The sequence below is a fragment of the Daphnia carinata genome, chromosome 7 (assembly GCF_022539665.2).
Source record: "Daphnia carinata strain CSIRO-1 chromosome 7, CSIRO_AGI_Dcar_HiC_V3, whole genome shotgun sequence".
In the NCBI taxonomy this organism is placed as follows: domain Eukaryota; kingdom Metazoa; phylum Arthropoda; class Branchiopoda; order Diplostraca; family Daphniidae; genus Daphnia; species Daphnia carinata.
Window position 1 is genome coordinate 7,998,746 of NC_081337.1, and position 24,783 is coordinate 8,023,528.

Here is a 24,783-nt window from a genome sequence, read left to right on the forward strand (position 1 = left end):
GTTTTCCTCACTCTGAGTTTCCCGAAGTTATCTGAATCTCTCAATACCTTAGGCGAATCAGTCCTTAGCTTGTGTCGAATGTACGTGCGGTCTATGATTAGGCGTACTCCGTTAAATTACATGTAATTGAAAAAAGGCGGGAAAATGTTACAATCGGCTAGCAAACTAGATTGAGATTAGTATTGAGGAAATTCAGTAACGTTTATTTTCATTCTCTCACACACAAACTTGATTAAATGAAGTCGAATTCTATGTTTTTCGAACGTCAAGAACCAGAGATCAATTTTTGAGGAGACAAAGGAAAGAACACCATTCGAACCATATTGTAAACAAGACACAACAAGGTTAACACACCGAACAAAGGTCGCAATTTTTCTGACATCTTTTTTTTTTCTTTTTGTTTCACGTAAACTGAATCAAGGGGTGTAAAAGAGCCATTGAACAACAGGGGAATCTCATGTTTGGGGGTTGAAGATAAAACAAAGAGAAATCAAGGGATTAACAAGTGACTGAGAAATTTGAATATCTTTGTTTTCGGCTGGGAATGGACACCTATCAATCAGAACAAACGACGTTACACGTGCCATATTAGTTCGGGGTGAGGGGAAGGAACATTGGCCATTTCAGTTTCCCGCCAAAATACAGATAGCGTGCACAGATAATCACAGAAAAAAAAACAGAAAGAAATTTTTCAATTTCCATTAAAACATCGTTGAGGTTGGGGGACATAAAAAATGAATAGCGATTCCATCGCTTGAAAATGCCCCTTGATACAATTAACACATTTCACCGGAGAAAATTTCCATGTTTGCCTTTTTTTTCTTTCGTTTTTTTCTTTTTTTTCTGTCCACCATGTTTATTTCTGTTGGTTGAAGGTCATTCAGTACTTTTTTGTGCTTTTATTTTTACATTTGTTGGGAAAGTGACTGAAAGCAAATGGCGTCGTTTTGCTTTAGGACTAAATCGAATTTTTGACTAGAAATTCTAGTAGTAGGAAAATCAAACAAATGGGTTTTTAAAAAGTCAGTGACTAGTTAGTGGGAAATTGTTTGGCCATGTAACACAAATAACATTTTCAGAGTGACGACAATTGACAGAAGGTTTTTGGATATATGTCTATATATCTGTACTGTATGCACGACATACTTTTTAACTGGGGTCTTGGTTATGCACAAAACAAAAACAGATGTAGATGATTTTCTTCTTTTTTTGCATCAGCAGTCTGAAAAACGCGCGTTTTATTTGATAAAAGATTGACTTTGAAAGTGGGATCGGATGAATGGACAATGGACAGCCAGCCTGTGCATGTGTAGTAGTGAATGCAATTGTGCTTGAAACAGGTTGGATATGAAGCCTGAGTAATGTCGACCTGTCCCAAAACACCTTGTTGACCGTGTTTATGTTTTTGGTGTAGTATTGCATTCTGGTTGTTGTGGGCTTGAATATTTCCCGATTGCGTTTTTCTGTTTTCTGGGTACGAGCGGCCTGTTTTGTATAGGTACACAGCTCGCTTTGTCGTCTGTTGAATAATAGCGGGGTTGTCATGGAGCAACTTGAGATGTGGAAATACTTGTTTTCGTTTCTATTGTACATTTGCAAGCGCCTATTTTTACGCAACAGTCATTCACTTGCCAAATCTTCCGCTTCCATTATTTGCGTTGTTCTTTTGTTGATCCGAATGCACTTTTGTCGGTTGTTGAGCGCGAAGGCTTTTTGTTCCGAGTTTCTTACGAATTTGTCCGTCCTCTGAAACTTCGTCACAAAGATGTGCATTGAACAGCGGTCGCTAGATGGCATCACGAGGATAGAGAATCATTTTTTCGTGCATGAGGACAGCAGGTTTTCTCTTGGAAACTCGGCGGGTAAAAGCGGTTAATTATATATCACCTGGTTAGAGCCATCTGTCGACAGCGCAATCACCTGTTTAAAGTTAAGAAAACAACTATTCGAAGCTATGGAAATCGGTTTTGTAAATTTCGATTTGAATGTTTTTAAAATCGAAATTTACCTAAACAAAACAATTTGCCTCACCGTAACGGCTCGGTGCTGGTGTCCCTAGTGCTAGTCCTTGTTCTGCTATTTGTTCCGGCTGCGCTGGCCCGTGGACAGCCTGACAGGGTGCGGTGGGTGGCGTAGTTTCCCGTCGTGTGACCCGAACCGTCGCACCCAAGCGTCGGGCATTTCAATTCTTGATTTTGCGTCATACCGGTAGCTGTTGCCGCATTGGCTGCCAACATTGCCATTTTTCCGTTTTCCGAAGATCCACCGCGTAAGATGCAGAGCCTTTTTTGGGTTTTTTTTTATTTAATGGAATTATTTGGGTTGTAGTCGATAAGGTGTTTAATAATAAACAATGATAAGCCGGATTTGTAAAGATTCTCCCGTCGGAAAAAAAACAAACAAACGTGCAGTGTCCCAATCCGGATCAAATGAACGCACAAGAGATCAGCAAAGAGGGAAAACTAAGCTATCAATAGTTGATGAAGCTAGAAGACGAGATTGCGAAATGAGCTTGACAAGGGGGGGGGGGGGAGAGAACTTACGACGACGAGTCGCTGGATTTATCATGAGCCGACGACGAAACGCCGAAAATCAGGGATGCCGTTGTCGATCCAGCGGTGGTTGCTACCCTTACCGGATGCGTGTAACAGGCAGATGTTAACATAGGTGACGCTGGTGTCGCTACAGGGCTCCCTCCAACTCCACCGTATTGGAAATGGGTGTCGTTTCCGTTTGCGAAATTGGAACATTGATAGGCTGCGGGATCGGGTCCATTTGAGCCTCCGTATCCGTTATAAGACACGGCAGTTTGAGATCCATTGTAGCCTAACAGATTTTAACGTAAATAACTGAATATTGATTAAATTGAATGAATTCTGTCGGTACCCAACGTGTCGCGGTAATAGAAAGAGCGTTCGGCGGCAGAATAATCGGCGTGTAACGGCCGCCCGAAAGCGTAGGAATGTGCCGCTGCTTTGGCCGCTGCAGCCGATGCTGTGTCGCCAATGTAGACGTCCGTGTTTTCGCTGTGTTGTTGTTGCTGGATCAATTCGTCGCTATTCGATCCGCCTCCGCAGGAAAAATCTAACGGATCAGTTTGCTCTTCTGGCTGTAAACTGCTGTTCAATTTTGTCTCTTTGTGTTGTTGCACGGTGATCGTATAGGGATCGCTGCTATTTTGCCCGTTGTAATCCCCATTTTCCGACTGTTTTAAACACCGAAAATTAAATTTTTCTATTTTTTTTTTATGGCATTTGAAATATTTTGAATGAAACTTACTCCGTTGATTGTTGATGGAGGCGCTTCTAAACTGCATTTCACCGATAAGTTGATGGCTGTACTGCACGGTGTGAATGCATTTCCGACACTTTGAAGTTAAAAAAAAAATCGCATATAGAGAATTAATTTTTTTTTATAACTACCGAAAGAAAGAATTTTGCATACTTTGTGTAATAAGACGGGGCGTGGTGGTCTCCGCTTTCTGATTGTTGCTGGATCAAGCCTTGGCCATTATCCACTCCGGCCACGCCGTCTGCTTGAATAGCGCTGTAAGATTCTTGTTGTCGTTGCTGATTGTGATCATCGGATCCCATAGAATCTTTATTATTGCCCTTGTTATTTTGCAATGCGTTTGTTTCGTAAATAGCAGACGACGTTACTCCCCCGCTATTACTACCCGTAACGTTTTCTCCAGCCGCCGTTCCGGCCGGATTGCCGCAACTACCGTCGGGTGTTAAGGGAAACGAATGTTGATAAGCGGTCGCTACCGCTGCTACTGCAGGGGTTATTGTGGTTGCGCTACTTATAACAGCAGAGGGTGGTAGGGCCATGGGAACTGGCGGAACGACGGAAGCTCCCGGATGGTGGTGATGGTGCAGTCCAGCCGTGAAGTCTGTCGTCCATCCTTGGTGGTGATGATGATGAGTCGTTTGATAATATCCAGGATGGTGATGGTGGTGGGGTTGGTGGTGTGGATTAGGGTACAAGTGGTGATAGTAAGGTTGCTGGTAGTAGGCCGTGGGAGCAGTTTGATGATAGGCCGTTACGGACGTAGGATCGTTGACGCTACTCCCGGCCATCATCATGCCACTCATCATGGCTGAAGGTGTTCGGAAGGACGACGATTGTTGGTGGAACAAGGAAGGAGAAGCGCCGTTTCCAGGACTGGAACTGCCGTCTTGACTTCCGCCGGATTTAGAGGAGAGGGGCGTGAGCGGAGTAGAGCGGCAGGAACTATTGCCGTCGACGGAGGACTTCAGGTGATGATGGCTGCCGCTGCTAACGTGATCCATCATCATCAAATCGCTAGCTCTTCGGCTCTTTTTTGCATTGGTGACCGAGGTGATGTGCGGGTGCGTTTGAGAAATTCCGCTGTAGGACGAGTCGACCAATCCGCCGCTTGTCAAGTTATCGTTGCAATCGCTATTGCTCCTTCCATCGCTATTCCGTTTGTTATTTGATCCGCTCAGTCCGATGCGACCTGACAATACCTGATGAAGGGCCTGATTTTGTTGATGGGTGGGCGTCGAAATCGAATGGCTTAGATGCGAATGTTGGTGATGGTGGTAGGGCGGACTGACTGGACTGGGCGTGGTCGCAAGTTGACCTCCCATATGTTGTTGGCTTGCGGACGTCAATGATTTGCTGATAATCGATGAACTTAAATCAGCGCTTCCATTTTTGCTTCCGCCTTTTTACGCACACATCAAAATCATTTTTTATTGAATTTTTCTTTTGTAATAAATTTTAAAAAAATACTGACCAGAATTTTTGTGACTGACTGTCAAAGTTGCGATGGCCGATGCGCCGCTGCTGCTGGATGAGGGTTGTGATAAGCGCTGTCTATTCCTATTACTTTGTCGAACAGCGGCCGCTAACGGACAGCCAGACAGACTCCTGTGCGATGTCCTACCGCTGCTAACGTGTCCCCGTCCCGTGCAGCCTGGCGTCGGGCATTTGACGATAGTTTCGTGCATGGCTAATACTGTTGCAAACAAATTTTTTTTTTTTTAGATTCTTTTCCCCCAAATTTTTTTTACTATTTTCTTTAAGTAATTTTTTAAAACTCTATTGTTAAGGTTCGGCAACTGGTTTCGTATTTGCTTCTATCAAAGTTTTTTTTTATTTTTTTCTTGATGCAATTTTTTTCCAACAGTTTTTGTTTTGTTAAGTGCGCAATCTGCCGTGAGATTTTTCCCGTATGTTGCGGGTTCCATTTGATTCGCCATTTTTGGTCGTTCTCAAAAGCCGTGTGTACAAAAGAAGAAGCGGGTTGGAGAATGAGGAGCTTTTTTTTTTAAAGGGATGAAACGACCTGAGCGGATGAAACAATTTTCTAATGAGCTAGTTGCTCTCTTTTCTTTCTCTTTTTCGGGTTCGGTTGGTTTTGTTTGAAAACTCTTGGGTATTAAAAGGCGAGTAGTTCCACTGCAACAGCCCGCGGGTCATTCAAAAGTTTTCGGCCGAAGTCTGGGCGCGTTTTTATTATTACACGCGATGATGAATAACGACCGTTGCACAACTCACAGACTCTCGAGTCTCTATCGCTTAATATACAGTATAGGAAATAAATTAATCGCTAACTTGAAAGAATGATTTCTTTTAGTTGGTGAACAGAGAAGCAGAAATGAAAAGAGTTTTTTTTTGTCGGCGCAAATCGGTGACTTATTGTAGACATCATCATTCGGGATAGTGACTGCTACCCTACGACAGAGTCCCCCACTCGTTCATTGCGTCGACTTACTTTCAGGCGTGACTTTATCCTTCCTGGGGCATCCCGATAGGCTGCACAGTTTGAAATTATTAAAAAAGAAAAAAAAAGAGAGAAACAAATGAATGATTTGTACACATAGATTTGTTTTAAATTTTGTTTTAAATTACCTCCGGTGATGGGTGTAAAGTCCGGTCACGTGACCCTGGCCGCTGCATCCCGGCGTTGGACATTTGTTTGTATCTGCATAACATTTAGAGAGGAAAAAAAGATTTTGAATGAAATGTTAAGGAGGTACGAACCGCATTTCCTATTTTTTGTTTTTTTTTGTTTATAAATTTTGAAAAACCATTTCTTGTCCGCACCTTGCCCAGAATATCGTGTACGTTCTAGTCCGTGAAAACCTACGCCTTTGCTTGACTTTTGCTTGTTCACAAAGTTTTATTTTTTTCTAAAGTTCTTGATACTCGGTAAATATTTCAGTTTCCCAATTCAAGCGATTCAGGACCGGAATAGAATTTCAGATATATTGCAATTATCAAAATATCTGTGAACCTATTTAACGATGTCATTCATCTAGTTGGACATCGGGGCGATGTTATTAATGGAACTTAGTGTGTTGTGAACGTTACTTAGATGACGTGAATATTCAACTTTTTTTCGTGAAAACTGCAGCGTATTGACGGGCTTTTCATTGACGAAAAAAAAAACTTTCCCGTTCTTCTTTTGTTTCTACCTAAGGGCGTCCTTTTCACTCAAGTATTTGGGATTGTACAACGTTCATAGAGCGCAGAGCTAATTGAGCTTTGCTCTATATTTATCCTCTTCATTAGCGTTCTCGTGCGCACTGATGCCATTTGTGATGATGTTTGGTAGTTGCTGGCCTCAAAATCAAAGGCTACCACCCCTTCGGCCATCCTCATCAGACAGCTCACATATTACCCTCACGTTTGCTCTTTACCCCTCCGAGCGCGGGCGGGAGATTTAAATTTTTTTTTTGAAAAATCAGTAGAGCTTTAGAAAAATCCCCTCCAAACTCATTTGAAAAAAGGGGGTGGGGGAGCTGAATGTGTTTGTGAATTGAGGCGTCGTTCAATCGTGTTGCGTGAAGATATGCTCTTGGGAGGAAGACGCAACTGTATGAGGTGTGTATTATTGATCGAGGCCTACCGTCGCTAATGAGTGCCCGCCAGTCTTCTTATAGGACGCGTTCAATTTCTAAATGCGGCATGACACGACGGCATTGCAAAGTAATACCGGAAAGACGTAAATTGCGTGGGCTTTTTTTCCCTTTTGATCCGTCATCAAGACACGACTCGAAATCGTATGAAAAGAGGTGTGATAACATTTAAAGCATTCAACTGGTGATGGATTTCGCGTTTTAATTAAATTGCGAATAAAAAAATTAATTTATTGCTGAGCGCGATTGAAACATTTGAAAATCAATTACTGTGTTACGTATAGGGGCGTTTTCAGTTTAGAGGCAGGGATGTAAGGGAGTGGGGTGGATGTAGAGGGGGTGCCGCCGTTTGATTGACACATTTTGTCAGTTGCCACGAGGGACGGCAAGGGACACTAAAGAAAAAAGCGTGAGCAGATGGACGTGAATCGAACGCATTTGTGAAAAGCTATTCTGTACGGGTAATGTCGTGTTTTGTCTTGAGGCTAAATCGCCCTCGTCCCCTTTCGCGTTCTTCTCAATAGCTTTCAGCAAACCATGTCTCGCCTTTGGCCCAGTTTCTATCAGGCTTGACCCTCTCACCCTTCCCCCTCAAGTCCAGTAGAGAAGAACAAGACATAGCGGGTTTATCTTTTGAAAAAAAAAAAATCAATGTAATTTATGAATTACATTTTTTTTTTGCTTCACCGAAAGTGTCCTCCATTTTGTTCGTGATTATTTTATTGGATAAATATCAGGGTGGATAGGGGGGGGGGATTGAATTGGTCGGTGTTTCTTCAGGGGAGTGTCACGTGTCAAATGAAAAATTCAATAGTAGCGCCAAACGTTAAAACAAAATCACTATGCTTTCATAATATGACAATATCTTATTGTTTGATTATTTGCTTAAAATATTCGGTTTTAAACTTCCCGCCTCAACGCAACATTGCTTTTTAAATCCCGCTTTTCTTGCCCTCTGCGTTTCTTGCTAATGATTTGTAAAACTTGGCTACGATGCCGATACTTGTGTAGCACTTTATAATCCAGTACCTCTGCGGATCATGTTGGCCAAATTCACACAAATCCGCACTTGTTGTTGATTTGCTAAATTTACTTATCCCGTACGAATAAAATCCTCATAATTACATGCGGATACTCAAGGAAGGAAAAGCTTTAAATGTCATCCATTAGCTCGTGTGTTTTGATTGTTATCCAAGGATTAGACCATCTGGTTTTCTAAATGTTCTTAAAAGGAAAGAGCTTCAAGGAGTACGTGTATAGGCTATACGTACACCACTGCCTGGGAATTAATGAAGTGGGATCTCTCTATCTTTTGTATATATTTGTACACTCGAGTTCTCCTTAACTAACCGGTGGTTTCTATGAGGTGGTGTGTGGCCGCTCCCTCATCAAAATGGCAGAATAAATAAAAAAAAATGGGAGTGAGACGGGAAAAGGGGTGGAACACGCCCTAGAGTGGGGCTTTGCAACATCAACACACAACTCTTGGATAGAGAGGCAGTATTTTCTCTTTTACACTTTGAGACGGGAAATAAAAATAGACGCTTTTGCTATTACTATTTGCTTGCTGTGCCGGCAGCTTCAGCCAGCAGCTTCACGGTCGTCATTAATTGCACGTGCCATCTGTTCAGGGAGAGAGAGGGCCTCTTGGTCGATTCTCTTCGCTGCGTGTGTGTCTGTGTGTATTTAGCCGCCAGGGTCATTAGCATTTGCAGCGGGCAACTCTCTCTCTCCCACATATTAAGCCCAGCCACCTCCGTGTGTAGACAGAACGGATTGCTTTTCCGCTTTGCTACTGTTACACATAGATAGAGACATATAAAACCCCAAACACCGACAAGGCTCTCCTTGTTGAATATTCACCGCAGCATCTCCTTCTTTCGTCTATTTCTCTACGAATGAAATCAATCTCATCAACACGCTTGCTAAGAGTTTCAGCCCCTCTCCAATGCCATGAATCCTCTTAGCCAACAGTTTTTATTACATCCTCCCCCTTTTTTTGTGTTTTTCAAATTCTAACTATTTTCATTTGATAATTTCTTCGCCATTCTTATTGAATAGTTAACTAGGCAAATGGGTTTTTACTTTACCTTTGGTTAGAGGCGTTGAATTTGATGAGGAACTGGTCCGATGACTGCTGGAACTGTTGGCACTGCCAACTGTCGGTGCCGTTCCCGATGAGGAAGAGGTTATGGCTCCCGTGCTGGCCGTGCCCCAATCTGAATAGCCCAATGACGACATGGCGTATAGCGGGGTAGACATGGCTGCCACTGCGGCGGCGGCGGCCGCTGCAGCAGCCGATGGACTCATCATCCGGTAGCCGCTGCTGCTTCCCGTCGCACTGTTGTTGATTGTTGTAGCCGTTTGCTGTTGCAAGCAATCGGTTGATGATAGTTGTTGTTGTTGTACCACCGAATTCGCTCGGCTGATGGGTCCGCAATCCAGCGTAGGCGGAGGCCCACTCGGCGGAGGGAATGAGCAGCTTAACTTTTGTAAAGCCGAGTAATGGTCAGTCAATTCAGGCCGTCCGAAATCGACGTAGCCCGTCTGGTGACTCATTGCGGACGTTGCGGAGCCGCCGGACCCGTAGACGGGTCCAGCGTATAAAGCGGAATGATAAAGACTTGCGTGAATGTCATGCCCGGTTGATTGTTGTTGATGCTGTTGTTGTTGCTGCTGCAATTGATGCAATTGCTCGGCAGATTGTTCCAACTTGACGTAGTTACTGCTATTGTTGTTTCCGTGTTGTTGTTGATGTTGCTGATGGTGGTGGTGGTGATGAAGATCTTCTTGTTTGACACCAGCAGCTGCTGCGGCCGCCACGGCCGCTGCGGCTGCTGCCAACGACTCTGTGTAGAGACAAGAGGACGAGAAGAGGTGATCCTCTTTTTTGACGTAGGACGGATCCTGATGTTGTTGTTGTTGCTGCTCTTGGTGTTGTTGTTGTTGCTCTTGCTGGTGATGGTGGTGATAGGACGAACGGATCAGGACGTCCCTCTGATTGTTGTTGGTGAGGTCGGCGTCGTGTTGATCGTGTTGACCCATTTTAGATGCAACTGTCGACTCTTCGCCTTCGGGGCGGGTCGGTCCACGATGGACGCCCGTCGAAGAAGCCAACATCTCTTCCCCTCCGTGATAGGAAGACATGATTGAATTGTTTATAATTCGATCTTCGGATCTGTTTGTGATCAACCTGTTGTTGTTGTTGTACTCGGTCGACCTGCACCGTGTGTCGATCTTGAGCAAGTTTTGAAGTTCGTGAGCGACGGTGACAGTTGGTGTGGATTCGTCGCTGTGTTGACACTGTAAAGACGAAGAGGATGAGTTGGATGATGAGGAACAAGAAGAAGAAGTCGATGATGGTGCGCTGGTACTACCGGCTGCTTGCAAAGTCAATAGCTGAAGTGAACGACGTCCAAAGACTTTGCCGATTGCGCTACTGTCGTCAGCGACGCTTTCCATCCTCCCTCCCGTGAGACATTCAAATCTCGCTCTACGACACTCTTGCACGAGCGTCTTTTTTTCCCCTCTTCTTTTAAGTCTATCGTATCCACGTCCAGCTGATCCTTGGAAATCAAAAATATCTTTTTTTTCTTTTGTCCGGTGCTATCGCGTTGATGTCGATCCTAGGGATCCAGCGAGCAAAAACGAGGGAAAGAATGACTCGAGCTTTTGTTTAGGCCCCTTTTTTTTTTGTTTTTTATTCGGATTCACCCTCAGCCCGTTTTCACACTCGTAACGTTCCCTACTCTACAGACGTAGAGCCAATTGTCTTGTTATTGAGGTCCAGCTTTTTTCCCCTCGTTTTCTTTGGTATATCAACCGATCAGTAGTTGGAAGCTGGCTTAGAGCAATTCAACATTTCTTGTGATGCCACGGTACACCGAGGCTGATGTTATCTTTTTTTTCTTCTCCTGGAATTCTTGCTTTTATTTTTTGCTGTAACCTAAAAAATGTAGAAAAGGTTAATTTTTGAGTAGTGGGTTTTAAACATCTTTTTGGTTTCAAAAGAAACTATTATTGGCGCGCGTTTTAAATTTTATAAAAGGGATTCTAGACTCTTATTGAGCTGCTGAACACGAGGGTGGATAGTCTAGAAAAGATCAGCTCAAAACAACTGAGCAAACCAGCCACCCAATCCATCCGAGTGGGGAGACACATGACACGAATTTTTTTGTTTTTTGAATGGGTCTCTTAAATGATGGATGAATGTGTAAGAGCAAAAAGGATAGGATGAGCAGCACAGCTCCAAGGAGAAGGAAAGGGAACCTCTAATTGGAGAATCGATGACTGCTGGCTGTCGATCTCACTGCATTTTCGGTGAGAAGACATCAGAGAAGGAACAAGCGAGGCCAAGGACGGAGCCATCACAGACACGATATGCTTACTACTAAACACGTGCGTACTCGTTGCCCCCCCCCCATCAAGAGATACTTTGAATCTTATCGACTAAAATTTTATAGGGTGAAAAATGATATCGAAATGTAGAATCCTTTTCTCTTGTTTGCTTTGCTCACAGGCTCCTCAGTTGATGCACGTCGTTCAATCAATTGAACATCATCCATCGTTTTTGTCGTTACGTCTGATCTGGGGGGAAGAGATGCTCACCATTTGCGAGACAAAGAGAGGTGTATGTATATAAAGACACTACAGAGACCCATAGTAAACCTCCCAAAAGAAGACGACACATCACATACTAATCACGAAAAGCTATATGTCGACGTCTATGGTGTCATACGAAGGAAAGAATCGAAATTGAAGGGCAGCGCGGGGAACCATCCAGCTTGGATCGTATACATCCAATAGCTCAGCACTAAATGTATGGGCTATAGATCCTTTAGCCAGTGGTGTCTTGTTTCTCTCTGTGCTGGCAAATGTTGGCAAGGGCTAGTTTCACCGGATATATATATTTTTTTGAGGGGGATGGCGGGAGGGGTTGGGAAAACGGCAGCAGCATGTTGCCATGTCGGCACTGATTCAGAGTCCCGGCGGGAAATCTCCAAACGCATTTGGTCCCGCCTTTTAGACTCCTATACTAGTATCTATAGGCGTCTCTATGTATATATAAGGAATCAGATTATATCAATACCCAATATCAATTCATCGTCACGGGTGTGTTTTTTTTTCCGGGTGTGGGCGACATGTTTAGATTACCAAGTCGCAACGTAAAAAACCCACTACCCCTCCACATTTTTTTTTTTTAGGTGAAATGAAGTAATAGGAGAGCTGGGTAAGAAATGCTGACTATCTCTGTTACAAGTATCATCACAAATCGCTTATTCCTTATATGTTGTACATAGAAAGTAAGATGAAATATCATCAAATAGAAAAAAAAAACGTGAAAGAAAAGTCCCGGGAGATGGCCAATGTCGGACGGGAGGGTCCGAATCACATAAGGATGGGGAAAAAGAACAGAACAAGAAAAAAAAATGTTTCTATAAATCGACTTTCTCGTTTTTAGTCGGGTGACGAGAGATCCAGTTAGGCTCCAAACATATCCCGACGGCCAGCAAGTTTTGACCAAGAGGATATATCTATAATAGTGGGGAATTGGTGATCTCATTTTTTTTTTTCTCGTTGTCCTTTATTTTTTTGCCGAAAATTTATTATTCCCAATCTTCTTGATACTGTTCTTTTGCACGTAAATGCTATCGTTACGCTTAGTTATAGGTTTTTGTCTAGTATTATAGGCCTATAGGGGTCGATCGGTCTGATGGGCTGTCTGTTTTTTTTTTCTTTTTCTCCCTTCTTGCTCGACTTTGAATTGTTAGATTATATGGCTAGCCCGGACAGCGAAGGCCTAGGAGGCCTTTTACTAATTGATAAAAAAGCTTGAGGCGCATTCGTTCCAGTCAAAGCTCTCTATACATGTTTAGGTTTTAAGGCTGCTTACACTCTTGCATCTAGTATCGCGGGAGCACTAGTTTGATTGTAATGAGCCCAGGCCTTTGCTTCATTCCCCCGTTTTCTTCCCTCTAGCTCCGGCCATCAGGGTCCAATCAAACGCGGGGCCAGGATTGTATAGCTCGCTTCTTTTAATAGTTGGAAAGCGCAAAGGGTCGATTGTCCGAATCTATGCTGCGTACAAAAACACAAATGTAACGGTTGAACAGCAATAACAAATTCATTCCTCCTTTGGTTTTAAATTAGGGGGAAAAAAAAGCAACAGATAATGATCTTATTTTTTTTGTTCGTATTTGTACCTATATACTGATTGCGTCTCATAAAAAGGGACCTTTTTTTTCTCTCTCGATCGTTTCTATTTCGGAAAGCCGACGCACATTGAGGTGGGGGGAGGGGTCTAGAGAGTAGTAGGCCACATGCCGTTGAACCTATGGTCCACCCGGTCTTCCATTTGATTGTGTCGTGATACTATGGTAGAATTAGTATAGAGCAATCATCATCATGATCATTAACATGACGATGACGTTCCCAATTGACGTGCCAGGACGAAATGTCGAGCTTGGCGTTACTGAACGCCCTGGTGCCATAGTGACGCGTAGACACTGCACTGGCAGAAATCGATTCCCTTTTTTTCCTGTATTTTTCGCTTTTCTTTTTTTTAAATGAAATTTTGTTTGAAAAAATAATGTAAAAGTGATTTTTTTTTGGTCCCTCCAGGTAGTTTCTTTTGTTTTTCTGTGTCACCGACTCGATAGGTTTTTAAAGTAAAAGGATTGGTGGCAGGATTTAAAATCACATGCTGGACAGCTTGTTGGGAATGCGGCCAAGATTGTGTCTCTTTTTATTACGACATTCCAATCTGAAAACGATTACATATGGCCGTTTTTTTTAGAAACTACTATTACAGGTAGATCTGTACATTACAGCCAGCATGGCCTTGTATTAAATCTTGAACAATAAGGATAAGAAAGAGTGGGCAGTCAGGAAGGGTTGGTGCTGATCACAGTCTCCGTGGTAACGTGTCTGAAGTCCTTCTTCATATTGCGACTCATAACATTTTTCCCCTTGCTAGACAATCTACGACTAAGTTAATACTTGTGTAATATATCAATAGAAGCCAGAGGAGACAAACGTAGAAAATCGAAATACGATGGCCAGTCGATTGACTAGAAACAAAAGTGAATCATCTTTTAAGATTTTTTTTTATTCTCTTTGTCCTTGATTTGAAGCGATCACGTTTAATATCAGAACTCCCTTCTGTCCGCCAGCAGAGCGTTCCAGCGCGGTTGCCACGGATCGCCCCGAGCTACAAATGAGGGATATCTCTTTGAAAAATCGTTCACAGCAACCGAAATCCACAAAAACACGCGGAATAGAAGGTTTTCTAGGGGTGTGTGTTAGATATCCCCAATCGGTATTGAGTTGATAACCCAAGCAGTACACCTCTGCATAATAGTAAGAAGAAGAAAAAGCCATTACAAATATAATTGCGACAGCCTAACTGGTTTTTGTGGATGTCATATTGAGGGTGTTGGAGGCTTTCCAATTGATTCGTTTGAAGTGAATTGGAAACAAGGCTAGCGAGAAAATGTTCTAATAATGGGTGAATACAATCTAGGCCTATAATGTGCTGCAAGTGGGGCAGGTCCTTTTTATTTTTTAATAATAGCGATTTATGGAACAATTATGTACCAGAAGTTGGAGAAAAATATCACCCAACCGGCTGTTACACCTCATTGAGCAGGGTTCCAAATGAAATTGAGTTAGCAATTTTCAGAGCTCATTTTGATTTGATTTTCATTTCTCTCTAATTGAAAAAAAAAGCTTATTGGCACACTGACAAAAAGTTATTTGTGTGATGATGATTCGTTTTTAATTGGACGAGATCTCGATGCTCAAATTGAAGACAAATCTTAAAGCATCGCAATTTTCTTCGAAGAGACGAAGCTAAAAATTAATGGTTAAAGGTCGATTTGTCCATCAATCTTTTTGACATACACAACCAAAGATGATTACATGTCGAACCCCGTTCGTGTGTGGGGGCAAACGCGCTTTTTTCTATCTGTGCTTGCTGTTAAATGATCTTTCACAATCAATACATTGAAGACGATAGTGAAAAGCACGAGCAAAAAGATGGGTCAAAATCGCTTGTTTTAATCCTCGCCTTTCAATTGATGAAGTTGCTGATCATGTTTTGACTGTTGAACTCGGTGTTACGTAAAAAGCAAACGTACTGGTTAATATACTTGAGCTATACAATGAAAAGGAAGACCGATTTCAACCTGGATGTTTGCCACTGCCTTGTCTCATGTGCTAGTAGCACAGGGCTCAGCTATTAAATATCTCTTTGAAAAGAAGGGAGCATCCATGGCCTACGTATAGAGTGGTAGCAACATCATTCGTCTCTTGGCAAATGATCTGTCAAGGTATATATCCTTACAGATCGGACCCACTGAAGGATCTTCTTCATTGAATAGAGAACCTCTAACCCCCCCCCCCCCACACTCGATTCCGTTTTACTGAGGGAATACCCCAACGCTTCTTTCTTGTGGGGTAGAAAATGAAGGGACGAAAAGAAAATTCTTTGCTGCCAAAATCAAAACGTTTTTTCTCTCTATCTCTTTTATTATCTGGTTTCCCTTTTTGCTTCAGAAATCGTTTTTAATATATCGATGCATTTTTTTTTTTTCTCTTTCAGTTTAGCCGATCGTTCATATTCGAAGATCAAGAGGGAAGGAAGAACAGGACAAATGGATCACCATCGCGATGTGAGACTTGCTCCTGTGTTGAAACAAGAATTCATCTTGTCCGCTGCTGCGATCGAAACATTGAAAAGTGGGACCATCATCGGACGACGAGGCTCATTTCAAATTCGGTACGTATCTATTTGCTATGGCTCTTGTGGTCGAATGCCTTAACCTGCCGTTGTGATTGCGGTCCGTCGGGTAGGGACGCTGCTGGACTCGCAAGTATTTCCTTTCTTATTTCTAAATGGCTATTAGTTATATCAGCCGTCAACACTCGGCAGACAAAGACAACTCACCGTGATGATCGTTAATATAAGCCTCCCCTATTTTTCCGTTCTTACCCTCTTTCTCAATGGATCCCTCTCGTTTTTTAACCGGTCTCGAGATCAACAAATCGTTATATATCTACCAGCAGTCAGAACGGCGGGTATACGTGGATGAGGAATAGGCCCAAAAACAGTTCAGCTGGATGTACTCTTTGATTTCTTTTCACTTTCTAAGTATCTCCATTCCCTATTTTTATTGGCGTACTATGACGGATTGTTGAACTGGTTCGCATAATTCAAGTGGTCGGGAATCAATTTTTCGAAATGCGAATAGTTAACAGGCACTTTTTGTTGTTGTTTTAGCGGTACCGATTGATTTGTCCTCTAACGCATTCTTACGTTTTGGCATCGTTTCAATTTTGTTTCAAAATTTTTTTTGGCACGAAACAAATGGCAAGTTTGTGAATTCCGTCGGCGTGAAATGCGGTTTTTCTTTTGCGAAGATCCCCACGTAAATGAATTGTACTGGACATAAACCAAAATATGTCAATGTAATAACATCGAAATAATTACCCACTTAAAACGAAAAAGGATAGAAGACGAGCCATCGTACTGTATGTGTAACGTGTAAACGATAAGAAACGTCGGCCGAAATCGACCTGTCGCGAGGGCGATATGTTGGAAAAAAATGGGATTTTCATTAGGCCGGATTATATGGAATGACGGAGGCTTGCTTTGGCTCTTGAACGTCTCTTTCTTTCTATATATGTCTACTGTTTGTTGCATTTTTCTATGTGTGTGTGTGTGTGTGTGTGTGGCTTAAGCCTTCTGACACACATTCCCATATAACAGGCAGCCAGCAGAAACAGATGGATCAACTCATTTCTCTGTTTACTCCGAGGCACTTTTATTTTTGAATAAGACAAAAAGGAAAAAAAATCCGTTGGACAGAAACCAATGTCAGGCCTCCGTTTGCTTAACTGGTGTATTCACTGTGTCTACCGCCAGCTCCCAATATTATGATTTCTACTAAATAGAAATAGGAAAAGCACGAAGAAAAGAAACATGATAGGCTCTCTCGGTGCCTGGCTCTGTTTTATTATATAAATATACGGTGTATATATTTACTTGTACACTATCACTATCCGCTCTTTTGCTCCTGTGACTGACGGCTTGTTAATTGCGCCAGCGCTTTCAATTCCACCCCATCACCTTTTCTAACTGATGTCGTTGCTGTACCTAACACATCCCGAATTTTTCTTTCTCCCCTCTGTCGTGCATCGTACAGGCCTAAATTTAGCCCCAATTGGCGTTGTTTAAGAAAAGCTGTCGTCTAAATCAAAAAGATTCGAATAGCAGAAACTGATTGGAATAGGTTTCGTGTGTAAAGGGTACGGTCAAATCCCTACGTGTAGGCCCAAAGATTTCTGCGTCGCACATTGGGGTCTCTTTTCCTCGTTCTGAATGGGCCGTTGGGTGGTCCGTTAGGATATTACAGTCTTTTTTTTTTGTACATATATAGTCAATCAAAGTGTATAATTGTATTATGACAGGCCTAATATTCAATCACGAGGGGCAATTTACTTGTAAAAATAATAATCAAAGCGCAGCTTACCTTTGACGACTAGAATAACAACAGGTGACGCTGAACTGATGGTTGAAACAAAAACTGCAACGACGAAACACTTTTTCTTTGCGGGTTATTTAAAACCAATGTCACACGAAAGCCTTCAATTTGCGGCTAAAAATTTTGTTCGAAAACACCCGTGGCGAACTGGAATGCGAAGATCAATGTTTCAAGTCTTTTTTCTTTTCGATCTAAGAAAAACTCTGGAACAGTAATTTCGCGAAAGTCTTCAAATGAATGTTGCAAAACAGCACACAACTAAAACTTTGTAAACGTATATTAATTTTTTTTTTTTTTTTGTGCTGTACTGTACTGACTGTGTGTCTCTGTTTCGGTATAGACCGGAGGAGGATGGATGTTGCACGTGTGGCCGCCAGGCACACTCTGACCCTCCAACCCGGTCGGGCACCCTCTCAAATAGTTCACCGAGGGTAAAAGGGCTTGCTATAACATTCACGTGTAAGAGCTTGTGCATGTATTAAAAATCCACACGGAGTATTCTCCTTTGGTGTGGTGCGCTATAGATCCATAACTGTTTTATACCTGAATAATCGCATTAACAGATTATGTTCAATAACACATTATTGTCGTAATCTTATTTCTTACTATTATTTTATAAATCAGCCAGGATTTTTTTTTTGGAACTGTTTTTTTATTCATTACGATGTTTGGAAAGCTTGTCTTTTAAGAGGACTTTTTATCAACTGTAACTTGAACGTTTAAAATACGCAATCAAAAATAGGCCTAGTTAGTCGAGGCTTTTTTTTTTTCTCTCTTTGTTACTTTTGATCGACTGCGTGCGATCCGGATTCGATTACGTCAATATTTTAAAACTACGACGCGTTTGCGTACGTGTTCGACAATTGAATTTTCGTCACACCGCCGAAGCCGCTAATTAGTCTTCTGTACACAAACCGCATCCAGCGTCTCTACAACCGTTGCATTTTTCAATTGATACACGCCTACAAGATATATTCGAGAAGATCTATTTGATATTAGCGTCCTGGGCGCCGCACAACGCCAACGTGGTGATTGAAACATTTATTCTTCTTTCTAATTTTTGCTTATTCGCCTTCAACAGCCTCTCTTATTGTCTATACATTTGAACGCCATTTACTTTTGGATGCCCTGCGGCTCTGCCGTCGTAGCAAAAGAGAGGGTTATTCAAATTGATGCGGATGCATAGAAAGGCTGAGAGGGAGTGAGTGGGTCTTCGTGTTGCGTGATGGCGCGGACGACTCATTAATTGACGAGCATCTACGCGTGTTATGCTCTACCCTCAGTGTCTATTCGGTAAAGGTACCCACATTTAAATTAGACACAAGGCCTCGTCTCTCTTTTTTTCCATCTCCCCTTCTATATCGTTTTATATTCCGCCTTCCACCCCCCCCTCCGATTCCGGTGTGATTTTTTTTGTCTACTTATTTTTTCAACATAAATTTTTTTTTGAATCCTTCACCCCTGTCCAACCAGCGCTTGCTTAATATCATGTGTAATAGGCTATGGGGAATTTCTGTGTCGGGCATGTCGTGATGAGATCTAGCGCAACGAACGGGGGTGTCATGCAGATTTTAATTTTTAAAATATTATTCGCGCTGATCAAACCCGTTTTTGTTTTGTTTGTTTTTCGCCAAGTGCCAACTACAAGCTGCAAAAAAGAAACAGCGTTTGGGTCTTGATCATTGACATAGTCTATCGGGTGGACTGCACGATAAGAGATGCTCTGAATCTTTGCTGTGAATGCTATAGGCTATTGAATGATTTAGTGGTCGATGAGCTGTCTCGGGAACGGGTCCGACAACAGTCTGTGGTGCTGTGCAGCACCGAAAAAGAAACTGCTCGTCTCCGTAGGAGTGTGGCGCTGATGTGCGCTGATTGGTCTCGTGCAATTTTCATCACCTCGATATGTGTTGTGTATATATATATATGCTATATATCTATACATCTACGGCGCGCTCTTTACCTTGATTTGTTTCCGCTAGACACTGTTCCAAGGGCACAACTCCGTCTCATCTTTGAACCACTAAAATATGCACGGTCCCCTCTGCAATTCGCCATCTAAAGAAGTTATGAATGATTTAAATTGATCAATTGATTTTTATTCTCGACTATTTAATGGTCAAATAGATACGTCGTTGCTGACTGTGCATTCTGTGGTAGTGCGGGAGACACGGTTCTAGTATAGCAGAGGACGTATAAAACTCTCCTGAAGGAAATCGTTTATTCCATCATCATCGCACCATCCGCTCTCCGTGCCATACGCATTCGATTCTAATCTTGGCTGGGGGAAAGTTTTTTTTCGGACCGGTGAGGGTCCGCAGGGCAGATAGGTCACATAACCTGCTTTTCCTTTCGATATCTTCTTCGTAGTTTGACTCACAAAGTTCACTACACGAAACTCCATTTTCGGGACAATCTCGTCATTGTCATCGTCCTGTTGTTAATGCCTACATTAAAGTTAGTTTAATCATTTGATGGAAAATACCCTTTTTTTATTGTGTTTCAAAACAAAAAAGCTGGTAGCAAGTGAAATGTCCTCGATTATATTGTCACTTAATTGTTAACCTGTTTTTTTTTTTTGTTGTTTCTTGTTTATTCCGCAGGTGGGTGGCGGTTTTTTTTTTTAGTGCAACCCAATAAGAGTGAAGGCGTTGATGGCCTTCCGCCTTCTGTCCGGAAACTTGTTATGGGGATGGCTACATCCAAACATGCAGCCAAAACGTTTGTCGGACCCACAAGGACCCAAAAAGGTAGGGCCTATAAAAGGCGAAAGTTAACTTTGCATCTACTAGTAGTCGTCGTAGTAGTAGGGGTAGTAGTAATAATAGTACTAGTGGAAGAAGAAGAAGTAAGTTGTTGCCACTACTACTCTACTACAAACTACTGGGATGGCTGTTTTTTTTTTGTTTTTTTTTTTGTTGAATGAAGAGGCAATGCTACAGGCTATCCCACAATGATTTTGTAATAGGCCTATCGCCGTCTGTTATTACCTCACGGGTTTTTATTGTTCCGTTTTTTTTCCCGCTCAATTGCGCGAATTTTGAATTTTTTTTTAATTTTTCTGAATGATCGGAAAAGGCTCATCGTAGCTCTTTGTCAAATTGGCTAGTTTATTATGCAAGGATGTATGACGTTGTACCGTTTTTTGGGGGTCTATCCTCCGCGTGCCTCATATTTGATATGGTGAGTGTTGCGAGGCGGTTGAAGAAATCAACTTTGCAGGGTGGGCTAACCGTGTCGTGCTCAATAAAGTTTTGAAAGGCGGACAGGGGTCGTCGAGACACACACTCTAATAGTTCCGGTCTTCACCTCGTGTGTCGTCTTTTCGGCCCAAGTACAAAGACGAATGAAATTTATGCCTCCGCGTTAAACCGGCCCAGTGCCCAAACGCAAGAGTCCAGTGAGATGGCCAGGGAATACCGTCGTCTCATGCACAGTTTACTTGGTCATTAGGCCTATTAAAATCGAGATGTGCACACATCAACGCACAGACCATGATTGAAATAGCCAAGTGGATGGGGGGGGGGGGGCACTTCTTGTTGGCCAAGAATTTCGACTTTGGGAAAGTTTAACCTTGTTACAACCCCCAGGCGAACCCTATGTATGCAAAGGACCTATACATACGGTCCAGAAACTTTGCGTTATTTTTTAAAATATTCATTTTTGGGTGGATGTGGATTTGGTGAACATTATATCCCTGCAGGAAAGATAATAGGATTCAAATTATTGTCGATGCTCTTTTTGAATTCAGTCAATTTTGAGGGACGTGTGGGAGACATCCTTGCGTGATGCTCTCGTTGCACGCGTGATTTAAAGAAATCTAGGCCTTGTTTTTGCTTGTCCCGTTTTTTTCGAACGAGTGAGTTTCGTGCGCATTGTAGAGAAACTTCACATTGAATGGACGGTGCTGATGTATCACGGCCGAGTTAACGCATCTCTCCCCTTCGCCTTCAGATTGTTCCCTACACATCCCGTTTTTTTTTTCCTTTGCTCCCTCTGACGTTACGCACAGAGAAAAGGACTAAGCGCATTATTAATTTCGTCTAAGAGTATATACACGTACGGGTCTGTGTTGTTGGAAGCATCAAGGGTTTGGTCATTTTTTTGCACTCTCTCGCCCTCCTCTAGTCCTTTCTTCCACCCTCTTATATAATCATCATCGTCTCTTCAGTGATGCGTTCCCCTCCAGAGGATTCGGTGCCTCTCTCCCCCCCCCCCCCCCCTCCCTTCTACTTTTTGGGAAGGAGTAGATTTGCCGGGTCATACCTTATGGTATATAGTCCTCTTTTCATGCCAGTATTTTATTTTTATTTATTTATTTGTTCCCTGTTTTTGTGCTACTCTATTACGGATGGATGGGGAAAAGGTCTAGCGAGCAAGTTCATCACGCTCCATGTACCTCCTATAATGTATTACGCCGGTCCGGCCTGGTTTGTGTGTGTGTGGCAAGAACTAAAGCATTTTGTTTGACCAACCCGCCCGCCTGTTATTTGTACAAGTCGTTGTGGCACATTTTCGTCTCGGGCGGCTCTTTTGAATTTCAAACAGTGGCCACCGCGAGTTGCATATACAAATATGAACGAGCCTAATTCTACAAAGAGCGCTGTGGGGGGGGGGCGGTTTTGCTAAATCGGAATAATAATCTACAGTCATTTGATGATTTAACAGAGTCAAGTGTCAATAGATACGAAATATCGCAGTAGTGACCCAAAACGTAAAAAATAAAAACAGCTGTTGCTCAATGTCTACCGTCCCTCTTGAAACAATCAACTTCAATACCCCTTGAATATTATACAGCAACTTTCGTTAAACTTTACATTTTGTTTATTTATAATTTTTTTTTTTACGTTGTTACAAGTAAAAGTTGTGTTCGATTAATGATAGAAAAGGGGGGGGGGGCGAATACATGCAGAGACCTCGTTTAAGTCTAAACGAAGGGATGTCGTCTACGTTCACGTTGGTCTATGCGGATCCCGACAAAGATTCTCGACATCATCATTTATTACTGTACATGTCAACTCTTTCATCCTCCCCGTCTTCTTTCGCTGATGTCCGGCAGTATCTTGCGACTACGCGATCAAGTGAACCGGACGACATCCAATGAATTCAAAAGGCAGAAAAAGTTAGCCAATGTCATCGAGTAAAAACGAAAGAACGTTACATTCTTCATTTTTTTTTTTCTTTCCGTACTCTACCTAGACGAAAAAGTTTGCCGGTAAACTGTTGCCAAGCATTAAGAATTTGATAAGGGAGATGCTTTGGACAATAAACTTGTTTGGATTCTCGTAAACGTCACAGACCTCTGAGATGATGTAGTTGGGCACAGTGTACAATGCAACAGACGGGAAGATGATGTCGTGCAAGTTAACCAGACGCAATATTCACCTGCAAATACACGTAGGTGAAGTGAGGAAGGGGTTTTTTTTCGATTGGTGGTGGGGGATTGATGATGGGGGAGGTAAGGATATAGTAGTTGTTCTACAAACTGACGATGGCTCAAAAGGCAGCCGAGAACTCTTGATCCTTGTGAATTTGCACAAATGAGCTAGCTGAACGTTATAATGAGCCTTTACTCTGCCTCTTGCTCTTTTGTCCCTCCCCTCTCATCATTTTCTACATGGAACAGATAGTAATGAACACACAACTAAAATATATGTACTCCATGGTGATCACTATAGACAGAGGCTTTTGCGCTTTTGAACTTTGTGAGCGGGAAAAAAAAAAAAGAATTTGGAATCAATCAAGCGACTACCGAGAATGGAAATATCATCGTGCCTGCCTAATCAGTGCCCCAATTTGTTTTTCTGCCTCCCCCCTTTTTTTTTTCGCTATTTGTCGTGTCGTCTGTTTTAATATTTCATCTTATTTTGTACGTGAACGAAGGAAACGTTTTGTTATTGGGTAAGACGAGGGGAGGTAAATCAAAAGCGGCACAAAACGAATCAATTTGGTTTCTTAAAAATGAAAAGGAGAAAATTCGCTTTTGGTAAAAACACAACAAAGAGTTGGTTGATATGCGGCAATCTAAAGAGGAATCATTTATGCTATTGTTTTTGCTATTGTTCTTCTTCCTTCAGTAGCCGGAGACGTGGTGTCCTTGGTGAGGAGTTTTAGGCCCGAAGGATAATAGGAGCCGCCGGCCGAGAGGCTTTGACTATGTGTGTTATGATGCCCGAATCGTTTTCAGATTTAGCTTTTGTTATCGAGATCTTGTGCTTTAAGTTAGGTTAATAATAATAAGGTTGCTGTTTCGTAACAACTTCCATTGTTTACTGCCGTACGTTTACTATACAGACATTGAATTTTGGATCTTTTGTTTTAAAATGGCGTCATTATTTTGATTAATAATGTAATTTGACGAAAATCCCATTTTGTAAAGAGAGCATCGAGTTCTTTCCCTTTTCTTTTTTTACTTCAAAAAATGTTCATTGGGAATGATCAGCACTTGGGAGAAGGGAATGGCACGGAGTGCGCGTCAGGCGGAATAGCTTTCATGCCAGGCGAAAAAGGGGCTTCGCTCATTTGGCCCAGCTGCAATTCCAGGCCAGTTGATATCCCCAACATTCCATACGTTCATCGAAATGGGATGCTGTTGTCAATTCTCGTCAAAACTACGGCTCCCACTGTGCCTTAATGAAAACGGTGGGGGGGGGGGGGGGGGGCATCTACATACAAGAGTACAGTTATCTCTTGATTGTTGTTTTATGGGAATACCTTAATGAGATGATGGGCCAACGGTGGGAGGAAGAACGTTCAGATTTAATACTGCCCCAATTGATTATACCTACATAGACCAGTTTCTTATTGGTCTCGTTGTTAAGGACCGCTGCCCTGATGTTATTAGATTGTCAGCAATGCTAAAATCGGGGACGTTATCAGCAGCTCAAACGGGCAAAATGACGACTTTCTGGAACGTTTGTGATTGTCTGCCTCTTTATTTTCATCGAGCAATTCAATTTTGTTTCGTGCGCTCCACGCATCTTTCGCTTTGACATTTTTGGCATTAGCTATTAATGTTTGTAACGTTCCTGATATTGAGGAAGCGATGAAATTTTGTTTTCATTCGTCCAATTCCAACGGATAAAAATATCAGGGACCTAAAAAAAAAACGGATTCAATGGTCGTGCGCACGGCCGTATTATTATTGTTTATTATTACGTCTAATGTGTTTATAGTCTTTATTATGCGTGTACTGCGTAGCACATATTTTTTGGATGATTTTCTACATGCTCGGCCTGCGAGTGGGGGATGCGTGTGTCATCTGTGTCTATAACGATATTCTGCCGTGATGTGGGGGAGAGCCTCTTTTTGAAAATTTCCTCTGGTCGGGAGTAACACGCCCTTTAGCT

The 24,783-nt window shown here is 42.3% G+C and overlaps 1 protein-coding gene across 3 annotated transcripts; it reads right to left on the reverse strand.

Moving 5' to 3' along the window:
* Positions 1 to 182: 182 nt before the first annotated feature.
* Positions 183 to 10,791, reverse strand: LOC130686471 (box A-binding factor-like). 3 transcript variants are annotated; one of them, XM_059496208.1, is made up of 10 exons: positions 8,981 to 10,791; positions 5,881 to 5,953; positions 5,744 to 5,784; positions 4,763 to 4,984; positions 3,445 to 4,690; positions 3,280 to 3,367; positions 2,887 to 3,205; positions 2,544 to 2,826; positions 2,032 to 2,283; positions 183 to 1,901 (listed from the first exon to the last, which is right to left on the reverse strand). In XM_059496208.1, the coding sequence occupies exons 1-10, from the start codon at positions 10,350 to 10,352 to the stop codon at positions 1,892 to 1,894; spliced, it is 3,906 nt and encodes a 1,301-aa protein (XP_059352191.1). In that variant the 5' UTR covers positions 10,353 to 10,791; the 3' UTR covers positions 183 to 1,891. The 3 variants fall into 3 exon arrangements, with proteins under 3 accessions (XP_059352191.1, XP_059352192.1, XP_057365596.1); XM_059496209.1 differs by having other exon boundaries at positions 183 to 1,920; XM_057509613.2 differs by lacking the exon at positions 183 to 1,901 and having other exon boundaries at positions 1,937 to 2,283.
* Between the last annotated feature and the right edge of the window lie 13,992 nt (positions 10,792 to 24,783).